The sequence below is a fragment of the Heliangelus exortis genome, chromosome Z, assembly GCF_036169615.1.
Source record: "Heliangelus exortis chromosome Z, bHelExo1.hap1, whole genome shotgun sequence".
Classification (NCBI taxonomy): domain Eukaryota; kingdom Metazoa; phylum Chordata; class Aves; order Apodiformes; family Trochilidae; genus Heliangelus; species Heliangelus exortis.
Genome location: NC_092454.1, coordinates 28,285,268 through 28,305,595, shown reverse-complemented (window position 1 = coordinate 28,305,595; position 20,328 = coordinate 28,285,268). Strand labels below are relative to the sequence as shown.

The 20,328-nt window shown below is 38.8% G+C and overlaps 2 protein-coding genes across 19 annotated transcripts in view; one reads left to right on the top strand and one right to left on the bottom strand.

Moving 5' to 3' along the window:
* PPIP5K2 (diphosphoinositol pentakisphosphate kinase 2) overlaps positions 1-3,990 on the top strand; it is a 54,930-nt gene extending 50,940 nt beyond the window's left edge. For all 15 annotated transcript variants that reach the window (XM_071730758.1, XM_071730749.1, XM_071730762.1 and 12 more), the window contains 2 exons: positions 1,440-1,568; positions 2,227-3,990. In XM_071730758.1, coding sequence (XP_071586859.1) covers positions 1,440-1,568; positions 2,227-2,330 — 233 coding nt within the window. In that variant the 3' untranslated portion in view covers positions 2,331-3,990. The remainder of the gene's footprint in view (positions 1-1,439; positions 1,569-2,226) is intronic.
* Positions 3,991-8,679: 4,689 nt separating this feature from the next.
* Positions 8,680-19,927, bottom strand: MACIR (macrophage immunometabolism regulator). 4 transcript variants are annotated; one of them, XM_071730773.1, is made up of 3 exons: positions 19,795-19,833; positions 14,434-14,632; positions 8,680-9,581 (listed from the first exon to the last, which is right to left on the bottom strand). In XM_071730773.1, exon 3 carries the CDS (start codon positions 9,558-9,560, stop codon positions 8,937-8,939), a length of 624 nt encoding a protein of 207 aa, XP_071586874.1. In that variant the 5' UTR covers positions 9,561-9,581; positions 14,434-14,632; positions 19,795-19,833; the 3' UTR covers positions 8,680-8,936. The 4 variants fall into 4 exon arrangements, with proteins under 4 accessions (XP_071586874.1, XP_071586876.1, XP_071586873.1 ...); XM_071730775.1 differs by lacking the exon at positions 14,434-14,632 and having other exon boundaries at positions 19,795-19,927; XM_071730772.1 differs by lacking the exons at positions 14,434-14,632; positions 19,795-19,833 and adding an exon at positions 12,305-12,443.
* Between the last annotated feature and the right edge of the window lie 401 nt (positions 19,928-20,328).

The following is a 20,328-nucleotide window of genomic DNA, read 5'->3' as shown; positions in this document are numbered from 1 at the left end:
TTTCTGGTATCTTGGAACTAACAAGTAAACTGAGCTACTTTAAAAAAAATCAAGTATGTATACAAACAACTTTAAGTGTGGACACTGTTACAATTAATTGAAGTTATGTTTCTGTTAACTGGGGTAGTAAAATAAGGATTTAATGAAATAGTAATTGGTTCATTTCCTCACATTAAGAACTTCTCTGTACTGCCCACACCATTAGCTGAACTGAGTGCTTTTTTATTGAGCATGAAGTATTCCCGTCTTTATCTTGTACAGGCAGTAATCTCAGCAGAGTACTGTTGCCTTTTACAAGCCTTTTCCATCTTAAAACTGTTATTTCCTGGTTTTTTTTTTCAATATTACTTGGGATTTCACCTGTAGAGTTTCACCTTGCAGTTAGTTAGTTTTTTTAATAATTTGTGCTTCATTTCAAGTGATCTTGAAATGCAAACAGGGTTGGGTCCATCTGCGTGTGTCTGGGAGCATGACTCCCCACTGACATTGTACTGCTGTGACTTGGGAAACAGCTTCAGTTAGTTTTGATTTATGACATATCAGGATGCTTATAGTGGATGTGGCAGGTGACTGAAGATCATTTGTCTCAAGGAAATGTCTAAAGACTCTTGTTTTGATCAGGAACTTTTTACTTGCTGGTACTGATACAAAGGTTACCTTGGTGTTAGGATTTTTCCTTTTTTTCCTGTCATTTTAGTTTTACTTTTATTTGGTTTAGATTTTAATCGGAGCTAAGTTGATGGGGTAGGCCTCCTATATATGAGAAAAAAGATAGGCAGTTTAAGAAAACTGATGTTACTGAAAAATAATTCAGGGAGGCTGGTTTTCAGGTATTTTGAAGTTTTCAGCTATTTAAAATGCTTTATTTCAGTGGTTAGGAAGTTTGTATTTCTTCAGAATCAGTTCAGAATTTAGAGTACAGAAGACAAAAAATTTTTTTAAAAAACTGTCATACTTCCGCTATGGTCTTGTTGTCACCTTTCTGCAAAGGAGTAGTTAGAAATTAGACCTGATAGAATTCAGGCCTTAGTTACTTTTCTCTCCTGCTTTTCCTATACATTCAGAAATTGTTTAGTGAATAATCTGTTGTGTGCAGTTTCAATCCATGTTCTGGACTAAACGTATTCCACCGCAAGAAGAGTCACTGATGTTTTTGCCAGTAACAGGCAGCTGTTACTGATATTCAGCTTAGCTGCCTTAGCAGCATGAAGTTATTATGTGATTTTTCTGAAGTTAAAAGATTTTTAGATTTGACTTTTATGCTTTCAAGTTTAGACATTAGAGTCAAAAGTCAGTAGCTGAGCTGAAGGTTGTGTAATTGTGGCACCTATATTGCCAGGCCCACACCCAGTTCTGTGGCTGCTGTTTCTGGTGTTTTCCTCAGGTGTAGGGTTATTTATTATTTATGACACCTGTCTGGTTTTTCCCACCCATTTCAGCTTCTCCAACTCACACGGTTCCACTGTCAGGAAGAAAAAATTCTTTAAATATATATACCCCTGCAAAAATTCAACCAACACCACTTGAAACTTTGCCTGAAAGGATAGCAATAGAGAAATCAACCTTACGTAAGTAACTTCTGTCAGAGGCAGAATGGCTAACTTCATCACATTGTTTCCAGCAGTAGGGTTCTTTCTAATATTTTACATGATTTTCTAGAGCAGCTATTTCTTAACATTGCTTGTCTCTGTAATTGGGATAATTTCATGGTTTAGTAAGATTTCAGTAGCATTGCACGAATAGTTTTAGCAGTAATTGTTACTTTCTGTTACCCTCAGAAATGTTGGAATAATTTCCATGGCCTGAGAATTCATGAGGGTTTGTTTTGTTTTTAAGTATAACAGTATTTTTCCATCTATCTCCAAGTCAGAGAAACAAAAAAAATTTTTTTTTAAATGACAGAATTTTAAAGATATTTTTATATGTATATTACCGTAGAGTTCTGTGATGAGGTTCTGACTGAAGCTGCCAGTAATATCATGATGCATTTGATTATTAGTATATTCAGTCTAAACTACCATCCAGCTACACAATCTTCTTTTGGATAGTTGTGCTGTTTTGAGGGCATCTAGAACCAAATCCCATTGCATTACTCATCTCATTAGATGCTATGTACCTTTTGTGTGCTCGGTAACTTCAATATCCTTTTCTTCCTTTTGATCCTTTTTAGCACAGTACTTTCAACTGTACAATTTAATGGTTTTTTTTCTGTCTTCATCTAAACAGCTACCCCTGGATCTTCTGTTTGTGTATCTAATGTTAAACTATGTGTTGAAGAGGCCTCGAGAGATGTAGGACTTAGTAGTGAGACTCTTTCTGAGAACAAGTGAAGTTGATCAGACAAAACTCGAAGCAACTTATTAAACAATCTTTAGTTTGCTTTCAACTAAATTACTAAGCTTTCAAAAGCTATTGTCTGCAGTTCCTGGTGCACATTTAGTTCATAGATGATTAACTAGTGTGCAGGCTACGTATTTAGGTCAAATGTCATTACTCATTTTATAAACCATTTCAGGTAGTATATTTATTGATCAGTTTGGTGAACTGCACACCTTTATTGGAAAAGCTGCACATGAACGTTTTCAGTGTCTTCAAATGTGTACTATAAACTTACACAAAAAGAAAATACCAGTTCAGAAGTATGTGTTACAGTGGCTCTGTTGATGTCACTGATGAAGGCATTGTCTGTTGTCATTACAAACTTCTATTTTCAGGAGGATATAATCTCCCTGTGAATTTCTTTTGTGGGCTGAAATGTAAAAAACCATAATGTCTAGAAGCTCTTTTTTTTGATTTAACTACATTTCCAAAGAAATCTCTTGCCTGGTTTTGAAGATAACCAGATCTTTTCTGCATTTGAATGATTTTGTATCATATATGCTGCAATAATTAGCCATGATGGAGCGAGTTAATGTATTTACACTTTTGACTCTCCTTATTTTATTCTATGTTTACATCAAACCTGTAGCATTCAAATACACCTTTTCTTTTGTTGTTTATTATACAAAGTATACAACGTTTTGTTGTATATGGGTACCTGTATATCATCCAGCAGATAAAACTGTCTTTGACAGATTTTTATCAAAAGCTTTGTTTACTAAAAAGACAGTTTTCTTTAAGGTTTCTCATGTGTTTCTACAAAAAGGTGATATTAAAAAGCAGGTTTTATAAAAAGATTGTTACAGCTGGTCTAGTAAGTTTATCCAAAAAACCGTAAATATTCCATCTATGCTTTATTATCATCCCTTAGGGGTAGAGACAGACTGTGGTCTACTAGATCTCAGTGCTTACTGTTGCAAAATACTCAGGATACATCAGACCTGGGAATTCTCATACCTCTCTGCTTCTAATCTGTTGACAATAACTCTCACTGAAGAAAAAAAAATTGTAAGAGCTGTGAGAATCATTAGTAATTCAGTGGAACTTCGAGGTATTGGGTTATGTAAAATGATCATCCAGTCTCAGCTGTTCTTGTGATACTATCTGTGGCATGAAAAGTTATTGAATTATGATAACTATCCCAAATGTGTGAAAATACTGCCCACATTTGTAAGTTCAAGTGGCTAATAACTGACTTCAGAACAGCAAGTCAGATGGTTCCTTTCATATTTAAATTGCAGATGTAGCTTCAAAATAATATTTTTAAGTAGGGCTCTTGTCTCCAGAGCCAGTGCAACTCTAATTGTGTTCACTTTGCCACAAGGTGTTTTCAGTGTTTATTACACACAAAATGGCTTGAGCAGACTAATTCTAAAAAAGCTGGTTAAAAATACAAAAAACATGGAAGGTTTCACAGCTATATACTTAGAACATTTCATTTTCTTTAGTGTAATTGTGTATTGACAGCATTGGTCTTGCACATGAATGTATATTTGTTTACAAATTGAAAAAAAATACTGTTAAAATTTAAGTATACTTATCATTCCAGCCAACAAAAGCTGTGGCATAACTTTTTTATGTGCTCCTAAATAAAAACAAGGTCACTGGCAACTTCTCTCCATTTTGTTTTCTTTAAAGAGTATGTGTCAAATACAGACAATAGCTGACTCTGTAGTCTTGATGGAAAAAGAATTTCCAAATAATACACAAATGTACAATCAAATAAGCCAAAATTTCTCTTGGCATCGTAAGACATTACTTACAAGAAACGAGGGGTTTTCATTTATACTGAAATATGTCCTGGAAAAGGTAAACAGTGGTGACACATTCTGCAGTGCTTCTTCACCTCACAGAATGGTAACATTAAATACAGAACCTCTGTGAGTGCTCTTCTATTTCCTACTACGAGTCTGGTAATAAGGGAGAACGTGGACTGTGCTGAGCTGATCTGAACCTACATTTAGTTTGTTTTCTTTATGCAACTGGACTCTTTCTGAACTGTGAATCCTATTCCAGTCAGATTTGACTGAGGCCAAGAAAATCAATGTTTGAATATGACTGTAACTTCTAAAACACTACCACCCTGAAAAGTAGTTTAGGTGAAGATTTAACATTTCCTTTGAAAATGAAACTTCATCACCAAAAAGAGCAAAATCCAAAAATATTTGTAAAAATGCCTAAAATTATTTTTGTTAATGGTCTGTTTTGTTTCTTTGTTATACTAGAGACATACATTTGAGTTCTCTAGTTACGCCAGCAAGTAAAATTTGTTAAGACAAAAAAGATGTGCTTTCATAGTTCATTTTCATGGGAACCCATATAAACAAGCCCAGCAAGGTTATGTTTACAAAAAATAATAATACACTGGTCAACTGCATCTAAACCAGCAGAGTTCAGACTAAGTTGGCAGAAGAGATGTAATAAACTTCTTAATGACCATTTCAATGCAATAGATTACCAAAGGGGCAGACTGTAGGGATTTAACATTTTTTCTGTCATCTAAAACAGAAGCATTATGTTCCATTTTTGGTTGGTTTCCAATTTTTTGGTTGGGTTTTTTTCTTCCAGTTGTTCTAGATTGAGGGGGCACAGGCTAATTTTATGGTATCAAGACAGGGACCTAAGAGTATTTAGGACCCTGAGGGATCTGGGGTGGCAGAGAGAGGGGCAGAGAGGCAGTATTCCCTCTCATCTGCTATCCTCTATAAAAGCCATGAGGATGGCAAATTCTTCTCCCTTCCAGCTCCCTTCTTCCTTGCTGCTTCCTGCACTCAGAAGTCTTGCAGAGAGACACCTGCTTTGTCATCAGCTCACCACATGCTCTGCAGGATCCGAATCCCTTGAGTGCTGGGAAGAGCTGTGGACCTTTACATGATCCTTAGCCATGATCTGAATTAGGTTTTGTACATATTTGTTATTTTTTATTGATCCTATTCTACTGTCCTTTCTCTCTTCCATTAAACATGTTCTGGTTCCCAGCTTTAAGTATCTTCCTCATTCCCTTTTTGTTTTCCCCAGGGAAGGGTGCAGGCAGGTATTGGCAAGTCTGTTCTCTGTGGTTTTTGTTTGTCTTGACCACTAAACTGAGCCAGTAGTAAGAAGCAGAAGCACTAGCACTTCAAGTGCAGGCAAAGGACTAGTTAGCCAATCACACAGGCAAACAGTCTCACTATACTTAAAGATAAGGTGATTTTGCATTGTTTGGTCTATAAAATAAATCCTATTATAGGGAAAGGTGTGCTAGCTTGGCATCCTCCACAGAACTGGAAGAAAACAAGTATCTCGACTGTATGGATTGGGTTTTGCATACTGTGTGAAGAACAACAGTTTTACCCATAAAACTTGGTATTAGCTTTGTACTAACCTTAAAATTGGGTTTAACTGAAACCTACCTACCCTGGAACCCACCTATGATTTTTTCAGACCACAGGTTTGTGTTCTAGATAGTTTTCTCATTTTTTCCTAAGCAAATTATATAAGCCTGTCTACCTTTACTGAAACTGATCAGCTGATATTGCTGCAGACATTATAGATTTTCAAAGATTTTTATGCAGCCTTTCTGCTCCTGTTTTCTTTAAAATTACACTTGTCCTCTTATTTGCCCACAAAATACTGACATTATTTATGCTTCAAGCCCTGAACCTTAAGAACCTTAATCCATATCCAGGCAGCTACATCTATGTTTTCAGTGGTAAAAAAAACACACCTTTTGCCATCCTTCCTATTCTTCCCAGAAAACAAAAAAACAAACAAAAAACCCCACACATTAAAATTCTAAAAGCTTGTCTGTTACTCACTGTATAGCAGTCTTCGTCTGCAAGTAGCAATCTCCACTACTGTAAACATTGTCAGCAAGAGAAATCATCACCCAAGAGAACAAGAGCAGAAGTCAGAAATCACTGGATTAACAAAGAGAAGGTAAGGAATACTGTAAGGTCAGTGAGGTACTCTGTACAGCTCTAAATACAAGCCTGTAAGACAGGAAACAGGAGATGCAAAATGCTTATATAGGAAATGACAGAAGAAAACACAGATAACGAATTTCATACTGATTTTTCTTTGGTATTTTGTAAAAAATGCCAGTAGTGTGCCTGAAGTTAAGATCTGCCATAATAACCGAGCTTATACATTTACATTTGATTCCGGATCTGCTTTGGTTAATGGTATGTTAAATGAAGATGTGCTACTAAACTGTATAATTTATACCCTTAGTATTTTAATCCTTCTGCAGACACCTAAAACAGGAAAGGAAACCTTAATTTTGAGTCTTTCTTTTCCCCTTCTAATTTATTACAGGAACAGTGAGAACTGACTTTGAAAAGTTAGTACTTTTACACCTCCAGTTTCATTTTAGTAATATGAAGACCCATCTCATGTTTGATTTTAATTAATCATGAGCATTTAATTAAGCTCATGTTTTGAGCTTAATTTAATGGAAGGTATTATAAGTAGCAAAAATAATATATTAAGACATAATAAGACATAACCCTTCATTTGGCTGTGATACTGCTTAATTCAGCTATAAAGAAAGGAACTCCTCACAGGTGCGTAAGTTCTGCTAGCAAATCACCAAACAGGTAAAGTACTAACAAATTTTTTATGCCTGAATTTAGCTAGATAGCCATCAAACCTGCCATTATTATAGCTATACAATTACAGCAGAAGATGACATTAGAAACATGGACAAAATATTAATAATTCCATGGCTTATTTCCTGAAACAAAGTAACAAACCTAAGCATTTCTTTCACAAAAGAAGTCCTGTGAAACCCCTGCTTCAAGTGACCCGTGGTCTAAAGTAATATTTTTTAAATGTTGACACGTCCTACACAACAAAAGACTCCACAAGAATAGGTGTTTATACCAACCCTTTTTTATTTTTCAGCCAGAATCACAGAATATTTCAAGAATCAGGTTTTTACTCCTGAAAAAATCCTCCCATCTCTTTGGCATCGAACACATTCTGTTATAGGAAGATTTTACTTTCAAGATCATAGTTCAATGCACTAAATTTAAACAGGTGTAGTTAACTTTTGAAAACACACATCAGGTTGTTGCGAAGATTCTAATAAACCTAAAACAAAAAAAGCCAAACCAGCAAAATGAAGACTAATGAGCTGTTTCCATTTACAACTGTGGAGTGACAGCATGAGAACTCCTTTTTCATCATACATGCACTAATTAGCACTTTCTATTAATTCTAAATGATAAACAAAATCTTATTCTACCAGAAACAACCAATCAAATAATTTGTTCAAAACAATGTCATCTTACTTTTAACATTTTTTGTGAAGGTTATAAACTAAAACCAAGTTAAACACTACTTCAGTAAAAGATTATACCTAAACAAAGTCTGAAAGTTGTTTTTTTTTAACAGAAATTACTAAAATATTTTAAAAACATCTAGAATACATCAGTCAAATCGACATTTCATGTCATGTTTGGATAAAAAATTCTTGCGTAAAAGTAGGCTATTGAATTCAATCTACTCTGCTGAATAACAGGATCATCTCTTCAATGCTGATAAACACTTCACTTGCACTGCATCATAAAAAAAAAAAAAAAAAAAAAAGCGCCTTTAGTGTTGTCTCAAATCAACTGAACTTCCAAAGCAATTTGGAAAGTATTTAAAACCTTCCCTTACTATACATGATGCAGAAATCATAAATTAAAATTAAAAACATTACTGACATACCTATGAAGACATTTCAGTGTATTTATGGAAATGTGAAGTGAAGCCTTGTTTTTGTCAAGACCATGTAAAAAAAAATCCCTTTAACAAAAAAAACCCCAAAATTTCACTCCCCAGAAGATTTGATTATAATAACCCTGAGCAAGTTCTGTAGAAGGAGGACAGCAATTACTTCCACAGATTAAAAAAAAAAAAAAAATTCAAGTAGCAATTTTTGTTTGGTTGGTTGGTTTTTTAGTGAACCTCGCTCTTTCCACAAGTGCAAGCCCAGTTTGAAAGTGTCTAAACTTGACTGTTTAAATAGGAAGTGATCCAGTTTAGCCAAGTGCTCATTCTGGTCCATTTTGTAAAAAATAAACCCAAAATAATAAAAAAACAAAAAACCCCAAAAACAAACCCCAAACAAACAAAAAACCCACATACATTTTACTGTATATTAGAGAAAATAAAACCAGAAAACCTCCTAAACTTGAGTATGTATCGAAGAGCATTTTTTAACATCAAGCCAACATTAGCAACAAACAAGCAGACATCACCAATTTTTCAGTGTTAAATTACTGTGAATACTAGGCCTAACCGTAAAAAAAAAAAAATAAAAAAATCCCCAACTAAAAATCAAAGCTTTTTTTAAAGGCATCCAAAGAAGCATCCACCAGTGAGAGTCAATTCTGCATGAAAAACTGCTTGCTCAGAAAGTTATCCCTCTGAGTATTTGTAACATACTGTATTGCCAAAATTCTATTCAAATAAATAACTTTCTGATAAAATTTAACATACAGAATGACCTACAATGTTAACAGTCATGTACAGATTTTTGCAGCAACATGTAAGTTATCATAAACTGGCTCTAAAGTCAAAATCATAGCTCATGTGTTATTTCTTGAAAACATCTGATCCCCTCTAAGATTAAGGTGTTGGAGCTGGTACTGTAGTACTTCTGTGTCAGCAGGTTCCTTAATACTCATTTTGTCTAAATTGAGGTAGTCCAAGGATTTTGAATAAGCCTTTTTACCTTTTAAAAGGCAAAGAGGCAAGGGACCATGAAGTGCCTTACAAGGTTCATATGGCAAAGCCTTAGTGCATTTATCCCCTGAGCTCGGCATCCGTCTCCTCGTCCTTCCGTTTACTGTTGGGATCTCATAGGGCTGATAGCATCTACTTCTAGTTTTGTAAAAACGAGAGGAACGTGGAAGTCCTGAATCAAGCTGTTTGGAGCAAAAGTTTGGCCCGGATTCCCCTTTATTCTCTTCACTTTCTGTACACTTCTGGGCTAATTTTAGCAGCTCTTCTCCAGTTGTGAAACCAACCAGGTAGTTGGAGTCCATCCGAAGGATCTGGTATCCCGCAACTGTCCGTCGCTTTGGTGAGCAGGGGGTACTGGAGCAGCGGGGCTTCTCTGCTTCCATCCTGCCCACAGGACTCACTTCTGCAAGAGGCACAGGAAGGGTAGGCAGGGTAGTTCTGGATTCTCCATTTATGTCAACTTCCATTTTAAACACAGTGCTATCCTCCTAGAAATAAAAAAGAGTCTGATCAGGAACAGAGCCTTTATGCAACACAAGGAACTCGGGGATCACAGAAATTAGATTGTGTATCAGAGAGAGGTCATGACCAGTGCTTATCTGATAAGCCTTGTCTTTTGTTCTGCAGAGTGCTGAACAACAAAAGTATGATAAACATCAGCCTTTTAATTTATCATGGGTATTTTTTAGTTACGTGTTTAAAAAATATACTCCTGATATTCTTTAACATTAAAAACACTCTAGACAACTGTACACTGTAGACAACAAAGAATAATATTTCCTGCTAATTTTTTCATCCTTTTAATCCATTTGATTCCTTACAGCCCCTCACCACATCTAGTAGTACAATCACAGCAAATTCTCTCATATTCAGTCATACGTTTTTTGTTGGGAAATTGTCTGGAAGAAAACAGACATGTGAGCAATCCTGACTCTTTAGCTTTAGCTAGAGTAAACTAAGGGCCTTAAGACCCAGTTGCAAGGTTACTGAAAGATGAGCTATGGGAAAAAGATAAGGGAACTGGCAGTAGAAAAGAAGAATAACAGGATAATGAGGTAGCCAGCAGAAGTTCTGTGAGAACAGAATTTGTGTCCAAGATATAGCCACCTGCAAGATATTGTTATATAAACAAAGGCTCTATATAAAGCGAGTGTCCACTGTTAATAAACGACTTCACTTTAACCATATTGGTGACTGCGTGTCGTCCTTTAAGCCTCCGCGGATTTTCTTCCTACAGTTTTTTCTGTTGAAAATAATCTCACTAAACAAAGCTTTTAAAAAGTGTGTCTAACAGCTACTACCTTAGTTCCAGCATGACCACAGACCAGACCTCATCTACTGAGGGTACAGCAATTCCTCCCTCTTCCAGATATGAAGGCAGCTTGCTTTTGATTCAAAGAGTGGCATCCTAGCTGCTCAGCAGCTGTCACCAGCAGTCCCTCCTTTGCAAAAAAACCCTATCATCTCATTCCGTATCACAGAAGACTTATCTTCTTGCTTCTCAGAGAATGAAAATGGAGTTGACGTCCATTCAAGACAACGCATAATTAAAGATTTCCTTCAGAATTAAAACAAGTACAAGAGGAACAACATGGCATATTGTCACAGACTGTAACTATTATTATTTTATATTTTGTTCACGAGGAAATATTAGCCACTGGGCATATTCGTTGCATGAATTACAGAAGTAACCATCTCTATGGTTTAAGCAAATTACAGTGCTTTAGTTAGGGGGAAATAACACCACACTGAAAAGGAGGCTTTAGGAAGGGGTTAATAGTGGGAGAAAATGCAAGAAAGCAGGTTTTCACCCCTGAGTGAAGCTTTTAAGAAAAGAAAGTAGGAATAAAATAATCACAAATATAACATAAATCCATTACTTGACATAACACCACCAGATATTACACCATCAATAAAATGTATTACAGGTAACAACAATTCAGGAGCAATCATAAAAAAGTATCATCATGCTTTAAGTTACTCTGCTTAGGCTAGAGACGGCCAGCCCTTCAGCTGTCTCTAAGTAACACCTTCCAGTGTCAGCATCAGAGTAGCCAATTCCAAAACTGTACACTACGGCGTTTTGGATCTCCTAAATTGCAGAGACCTGGAATCTGAGAAATTCAATCTCATTCCATCCTTATACACAAAACCTGATTACACAAACGACATAAAGAAAACATCGGTTTACAAGGAAAAGAGAACCTAATTCTTACTCCACAAAGATTATCCAGTCCATGCTAATTTTATGCTGTTTATCATTCATATCAGTTGCCATGTATTTGGATACAATGGAGTTTATAGGGCAGGTTAAATTTTACTGACATTTGGTAAATGTATCGAAACTGTCTGTCCTAGCTGCAGGGATTGTTGATGTTCCTGGGAAGCTTCTTATCAGAGCTGTTACCTTGAATGGATGATAAGGGGAAGAAAGCATTCCTTCTTGGGTAGCCATTTACCCCCCCACTGATTGTTAACAGCAGAAACTGCATAATTAGGTCTTTCATCCCACTTAGCCTAATAAGCCTTTTCATTAACCTGCTGGTAGTTCCACTATGCTGTTTGCTTGCAATATGAAATGTCCAGTTAATATCTTCACTTTTAGCCCATTGTTGCACCAGGTGGGAAATAAAATTGGTCCCAGTATCAGACTGAATACTGGTGGGTCCAATCGATACTGGTGGCAAAACCCCAAGAACTTTTTTTCAGAAAAGAAACCATGTTTCCCCCATTAGCTTTGACACAGATTTCAGCACAAGTTAAGCCAGATATAGTTATCACAATAACAATATTGCTTATTTACTGACCTTTAGAAAGGTCCAGTATAAGCGATCACTTTTTGTGTTTTGGGGCCTCTTTATTAGGACTAGGAGTTTTCATTATTAAATCCTTTTCCTTTGTGGATCCAATTGATTCCTGATTTTTACATTGTTTATCTGGGCTTTCTTCAATTAGGAAAAGGTCAAAAAAGTATTCAATTTGACTGTATCATTTTTGAATTGTCCCCCTTTGAGATATTTCCTCAGGGGAATAGCTGTGCCTTCCCAAACAGTACATGGTTAATTACTTTGAAGGGCCCTCAGAGGATTACCCTTTGTTTCTTAATTATTTTACTAATTTCCTTAAGTGCTGTGCTTACTGTGAGCAAACCTTTTTCCAAGACAGAATATTGTTTTTCTGAGTTCTTTAGTGACTGAGAATAAAAACTTACCATCTATGGCTCCAGATGGCCCCTTTTGCCAAAAGTGATATGATAATGCACCAGAAATAGAAATCCATTCTATCGTTATTGGGTCCTCTGAGCTGAGAGGTCCCAGCATCTGAAATGTCTGTGCTTCCAAAAGGAAGAGCTTTAGATTCCACTCCAGTGTTTAACAGATAACATAAAGGTTGTGAAAGGTCAGGAATGTGCCTTCTCCAGTATTGTAATGTTCCCATTATTTTTTGTTACTCCTTTTCAGTTGTGGGTGCTTTTATTTCTCATAGGTGAGTCAGAGTATTGGAGAATATTCCATGTTCCCCCTTTCCATTTAATTCTTAGAAATTCTGTTTCTTGGGATGGAGGTTGCCTTTTGTCCTCAGGAATTTCTATTTGCAACCTCATTAAGTGCCCAATTATGGCATAAAAAACTGTTCTTATGGCCACCTCAGTTTGACTCCCTGTCAGAACATCATCAATGTACTGACAGATTTTTACAGTAGAATTGTTTTTAATCTCAAGGAATGCTTTCCAGCTCATGGGTGAGAGCATGGTGGGAGACTGTGGGTGAGTGTTTATAAACCTGGGGTAGACTTGTAAAGGTATATTGTATTCCATCCCAATTGAAGGCAAAATATTTTTGATCCCCTGAGTTAATGGAAATCTGAAAAAATATATCTTTCAAATTGAGGTAAGCAAGCACAGGACTGTACTGTACTGTATTTCTGGTACCAAATCTGAAATGTTTCGAACAGCTGCAGTCAATTGTTCGGTACCAGTATTAAATGTCCTATAGGCTACTGCCATTCTCCTTTCAACAGAGAGAGTTAAATGGAAAGTGGCAACACACAATAATGCCTCTTTGTATTAAGTCAGAAATTACTTCTCTGATCCCCTCATTTGCTGCAACAGGAATAGGATACTGTATCACACTGGAAATTTTGCTTTGGGCATGCCTGGAGCAGTTTGCAACAGCCTCACTTTTAGCGTGGGTGTGCCAAAATTCCAATGTCTCTCCACACCCGACCAATAAGAACATCCATTCCTAGCAAATTTTAAGGGATGCCATCTACAATCATTTGGGTTTTAATTAACTCTTCATCTCCCACTCATTTCAGGGAAACTCTACCCAATTTTTTGAAAGACAGGCTTGCCAAAGATGCCATATACAAATATAGGCTTTAGAAACGAATCAAACCCACATTTTTTCACTGCATCAGATTTTAGCGTTGATATCTCTGTGCCCATATGCACCACAAATGTTTGCAATAAATAACACAGTTTAACACTGGCCCGGCAATTAAACCGAGGGACAGACGCTCTCTGTTAATCTCTCTCTCCTCCCTGATAAAGAAAGGAGAGAGACCAACGGAGAGAGACCTATGGGTTGGAAACCAAACCACAAAACTTTAATGAAACAGCAATGATAAATAGGAAAAATTACTAAATATATACAAATATACAGGAAAATGGATACCATGTTCCTCCCTCCTTTCCCCCAATAGCTCTCACGTCACCACTGAGGTTGCAGGACAGCCCTGGGAAAGTCCAGGCTGGACTCCTGGAGTCGGCAGCAGTCGGGAACTGGAGGCAGGAACACACAGATATGGGCTGGCACGGATCAGGAGCACAGGCAGACGAACGGACGGGATCCTTCCAGGGTGCTGGGGTGAAGGAAGGGAAGCAGGAAAGGCAGGAAGGGCAGGCAGCCAGAAGCTGGAAGCAGGAAATCTGGCTTGGCCTTCGTGATCCCTCAAATTTATACTGAGGATGACGTATATGGGATGGAATACTCTGTTTGGTCAATTCTGGCATCTATCTTGTCTGTTCCTCCCCAAAGGAGGGCTGCAGGTGGGACCTCTTTATCCCTCTTGGAGGGTAAAATGTTCCTCAGAGCTGAGCAGTGTCCTTGGCTCTGCATACCAGTCTCTAGCAGTAACTATAAACATCGAGTATTATCAGTCTTAGAAGCAGATACTGTCTGAGAAACTTGCTGTTAGTTTCAGCAAGTGCAGGTACTTACAAGAGACTTAGCTAAAAGCAAAAGTACAAGACAGAAAATCACCTTTATCCTGCCCAAACCAGGACATACAGTTAAGATACATTAGTCTGTAAAACATCAGGACTAAGTAGTCACTCACCCACCACACGTGAAGGCAGCACACATTTTTTTTTCAATTGCCTGTCAATTGTCCATGCCTTTCCCCCTGCTGCCTAAAAAGTAAATTTCAGATATAGTATGTGCTCTTGGAAATGCCATCTTGTTTCTTTGTCACTGAAATACGCTGGTATAGTTAGGTACTTTTAGATCAAAGTTTTCTGGAAAGAATTATTTCCAATCTGCAAGTAAAACAAGTGAAATAGATGAAAGGGAAAGAAGAAAAGAAAAAAGTTAAGCTTAATTTCAGCTACGTAAGAGTACCCACAGAGGTGCTGCATTTCTTTTTCTAGATCTGAAGCAGACAGGCCCTAGACTTTAAGATGCTGGCAGTTTGTAGTTTCTTTTATTTGCGATACTGTTGCACATACTGCTAAAGCTCGATGGGTGTTTTCAGATATCTAAGTTTCCTTCATTCAGCTGAAGTAACCTAAACCAATATTGTTTCACTATGCTCTTGAAGTTCTCTTGTAGAAGTTGTATTATGTTTTACAGACTAATACCACATTTGTAGGCACAGGAAAGGGGGTTAAAAAAATAAATTACAGAAAACAAGCTCCCGAAATGTATCAATAAATTACACACATTCTTCACCAACTCTTGCTGTTCCTTAGGAGAAATTCCAAAGTAATCTAAAGAAAAAGTGAAATGCAGTAACATTAAAATGTTCTGCCACGTGAGACCATTCAGATGAACTATGAACAAAGTTTGGGACATATTTTTAAATAAAATTTTTAATTAAAATTAAATGCAAGAAAGTGATATTATGCTTATCACCTATGTTATGATCCTGCAGGTTTCAAGGAAAAAAAAAAGAAAAAAAGGAATGGCTATTATTAAATCAATAAAACATGTGCAATAACTTTAGGAGGCAATGCAAGACAACAGTCTGCAAAACAACTAGCAAAAAGAATATGTACAGAATCGGGAGGGGTGGGGAAGGTTCTTATATACAAGTTAAGTATTAAGCCATTTAGCAATCCAGTACACTGGACAATAAATACTACATGGTTTATATGGAATAAGGAATTAGTACATGTTTTGCAAAAGAAGATCAAAGAAATTTCTAAACATATGTTCCTACTACAAGAAGAAAGAACTATTTAACTAATTTGTTACTTCTTGTAATTCATGTAGCTTTAAATGGAATATTTATAATTTTTTAAATGTAGTTTCCTGGGTCAAGAGGATATAAAACTAATATAAAACTAATTACTAAGCAAATAACAACTAGCTACTCCAGCGACTATCTCGTCCCACAGACAGGAGAGCCAGCAGACCAGGTCAGCATGACAGAGTGTGCAGTTTACACAGAAAAGAGACAGATGGAATTCTAAAAGTCAGTTCAAGCTAATAAACTTTTTACAAGCAGACTTAGCAAACAGGTTAGTAAAATAAAATGGTGGGAAAGAAAGATAATTAATTTCTAAGATCTCTTTAAAAAGCACTATTAGATTAAAGTGTTTAACAGAGGGCAACTTTTGTGAAATATTTAGTACTTTAAATAACATGACTTCCTTACTGGCAGATGAATGCTTCAACCTCACTCCATCAGTAAGCTGATGCTCCTGACTAATGTAAAGATAGCTGTTTACTGCTGCTACTTATTGTAATAAATGTTTGTAATATATGTTAATGAATTTGTATTCCTAACCAGTGAAATTCAGAATTAAACTGAGAAAGAAGTGAATATGGGGCTAGACAAAGCAGTTGAGACATGTAATTTTCCACTGTTTCAGTGTGCACAAAACAAGGCCCTAACAAGACTAACTTCTGTCTTGAAGATAATTAGGAGTGTTAGTCTTGTTCTTAAAACAAGGCACTGCCAAGGCCAACTACGCACCAAAAGAATGTGAACATCTGCAAAAGCAGAACATAAAGATGTCACAGCCAGCAGATAAGGGGAAAGTTATGGCTAGGGTCTGATATTGCCTTGTAACCATATAATAAAGTCAGCGAAATCAAGAAAGGTAGAAAGTTCAAGCCTGAGGAAAACCTTTTACTTCATCCAAAGACCCCTTGACAACCTCCAGATAACTCCCCAAAAGAGGACTCCACCCAGACTCCGCCTATCATGAATATTATAATGAATTATGTAATCCCTACGAATTATGTATGTAAACCCACCTCCTTTTGAATATTCACAAATTGTAACCAATATAAGGTAATTCTAGAGTTTTAGAGATGTGCGTGTGAGCGGAGCGGAGACTCCCCATGCACCCAGCGCTGTTCTGCTCACTGCAATTTCAATTTTATTAATTAATTAAACCATTAATAGAATATTGAGTCCCGGTCATTTTTAACATTCTCAAAAAAAAACAACAATGTAAAAAAATCTGATACATATTGTAAACGAAATAATTCTTACTCTTTAGCTGGTTAGTAAGTTAAAAATGTGTTTCCTTTTTATTTTGTCCTTTTTGTATTTTTTATTTTCATCTTATCACCAAACAAAACACATTTAGTTTCCAAAATCCTCTCCAGTTTCAGGTTAACCCACTTGGAAAACAACCAGCCAACCAACCAAAAAAACTAAACAAATAACCCCCAACCAAACAAAACCAAAACCAAAACCAAACAACCCAATCAAAAAAACAAAATAAAACAAAACCAGCAACAAAGCAAAACCCAAAACCAAAAAAAACCTATACAAAAATCTGACTGGTCAACAAACATTAAATTGAACCTGAACAAAACCAATTCAATTCAGCCTTTGACTAGAAACAGCTGTTTAAAGAAAGCTACTAGTTAAAAATAATATCTACTCAAATATAGCAAGAAAAATATGTTTAATCAAAGCAACTTAAGGTTTTTTTGTTTGGTTTTTAACTGATGCACTTTAAATGCCTAGCTCTTTGACTTAACTTGATGCAATCTTCAGCAGATATCTAGGTGTGTCTCATTCAACTTTGACCATTCACATTGCTAAAGGTCACATCCTCAAGCTTAGTTGAGTTATGGACATAATGGCTTTCAAGTTTTGTTCTCTGCTTCCTTCTCAAATGCACTTTCTCTTATTAATTGCTACATAATAAAAATTAATAAAAGCCCAACTGCATATGAAGGTACAGTAAATTTGTGCGAACCCTAGTGTGAACAGAAAACACTGACCTAGAATAATCAGTTCATCTGACCTCACCGTAACATACCACATTTGCATATGATTATGCAAGCCTGGTGGCTGAAGCTGGTCTTTGCTGACCTGAAGCTGGTCAAAGAAGAGAACATAGAACATGAAGAGAGCCATGCTATAGTGTTGGCACTGTTATGCAATAACTTAATTTCAGTGATTGCACTTCCACTGTCTCACTTCCATCCACTTCAAAGTCCCTATGAGAACCACTCTCCCCCATCTTCAGTATTCTAATAAACGCTCCTTCTCAAGGGGAAAATAAAATAAAATAAAGCAAGCACGCTACATAATGCAGAATATGGTTCAAAATACACCAACAGCAGGAAGGTGGTGGGAAAAGCAGCCTTCAGTAAGGGAGATGGCTGGGGAAAAGTAGGAATGAGAATCACTGCTGTACCCTTCTACTCCTCATAGTAAAACAAAGCATTGTTTCCCCAGTTCTCGCTACATGCCTCCTGGAAATGCTCCAAGGACTCTTATACTATTCAGGAAGAGCTGTTTTGAGAAGTCAGCCAATTTTTAGTACAAACAGCTCGTCCTACTCCACATCACAGGCCCTCTCCATCACTCCCACTGAGATCTGTGTAAGTGCAGGCTTCTGCTGTCAGTTCACTTCCACATGTATGTATGCATGTACAGTGATGTACTGCACTGCCCTAGAGAACAGGCCAACAAGTAAGATAAGATACTTGTCACAGAAAGCATCTACCACTGTACATCATTTGTTGGTGTAAGTGTACGTACCTAAACCCCCTGCGTAAACAGCATAAAAATAACTTTTATGTAAAGAAATTAAGACCTAAAACTATTTTCCTGTGTATCTGTATACCACTCAAAACAGCATTTAGATGTTCAGAGACAATCCCCCAGTATTTTAACATGTAGAGACTGAAGGGGGAAAACACACTGTCCAATAAACTAAAGCGCCTTGTACTCTGTAAAGTAACACTTTAATGCACATTATAGTGCACGAATGCAGTCAGTTAGTACCACTGTTGCTAAAACTGACACTTAAAGAAAGCTTTTGAGTCTCAACTTACACAGAATCATTGAATGGTTTGGGCTGGCAGGGTCTTAAAGATCAACTAGTTCCAATGCCCCTGCATAGGCAGGAACACTTCCCACTTGGTCAGGCTGCTCTAAGCCCTCTTCAATCTGGCCTTGAACACTTTCAGGGAGGAAGCATCTGCAAGTTCCCTGGGCAACCTGTCCCACTGTCTAACCACCCTTCACTAAGCAAGATTTATAATACAGAAATTATAAAATGACCCATAGAAGTCTGGGCACTAGTGCACTCTGTTACTATCAGACAGAGCTGTAAGGTCATACTCCTAAGCAAGTTTTGCACATGCCTAGGAGTATTATGAGTCGTATGATGATTTCTGAAGTTCTAACTGATAAGAGAGATAAATGGTTATGGACAGATACAAGTGCTTACAGATGAACTCAGCCTTTCCCGCTGTTTACACTGTTACTGGTAGCTGGCACCGAAAGCACACTTGAGCAACCTCACTACAGCCTTCATGATCCACATGACACGACAATTCCCCCGGCTTCCTTTCGCAGGCGGGTACACTAACACCCTGTCCTCCTCCGAGACCTGCCCGGACACCTTCACGAGGGCTATGTGTCCCTCCTCACCGCCTCATGACTTCCAGAACATACACCAGCTGCTGCTAGGGAAAGCGAAGCAGCCGTGGGCTGGGAGTGCAGGGTACACGGGCCCGCGGGTTGCTTCTCCTGCGGGGAGCACGGGGCTCGGCTCACGGAAAGGCCGGTGACAGAACCCGCCAAGGTTCTGTCATAGGAAACCCATCCTATGCGCCTGTGCCCGCAGCCATGGGTACAGCCGCCCCATGGCTCCCAAACCGGGAGCAGCCCCGCTGCGGCCCACAGCAGCGCTGAGAGGGGACAGAGGCGCTACCACCACCCCCCGCGGGAAGACCGGGCCAGGCCGCGCCGAGCGGCATCACCATGGCTCTCAGTCGGACCCCAGCGCGGCCCACGCCCGCCTCTTACTCTCACTAATACCGGCCAAAGCTCGGCACACCGCCGCTTCTTCCGGGGCGCCAGAGTCGGCCCTGCCACCCTCCGTCCGACGGCTCCTCCCGGGGCCTACAGCCGACCTCGCTCCACTGCCGGCGGGCAGAGCCGAGGCCCAAGACACCCCCCGCGGCGGCCGCGCAGAGCGACACCACCTCCGCCGCCTACCTGAGTTCCAGGGCGGCGGGGCCCACCGTGGGGCGTAGGAAGACCACCCACCGAGACACCGAACCTGGCGTGCTCCGCTTCTCCTAACCGGCCCGGTTTCGCCCGCCCCGCGGGCTGGGCCTGGAGTCGGGGCGCGGACGCCGGCTGATGACGGAGGGGCAGCTATGGCAGCGGCGCCTTCCAGTTGGGCCTCGGCCGCGTTGGGCTGATGGAGCTGAGGGGTAACAGGGGGACGGGGGGGACCGACGCGACCCTGGCCCGGCTAGCGTCGTTGCCTCCCTTTGCCTCGTCACTGTCCCTCCGGCGCGCCTCGTTCCCTTCTTTATGTTAAAACGCCTGTGCGGAGGAGGCTGGGGGCACCGCCACGGCTGGGGCGGGGCAGGAGCTGAGCAGCAGCACAGAGGGCGGCCTGGGGCTGGCCCACGACACTGGCTCCCCCCGGGAGCGGGGAGGGGGCATGGGGGGTTCAGGCAACGAAGTTTTGCGGGTTCTTGTGGTTGGGGCCAGGGTGGCCCAAAAGACACCCAAAAGTTG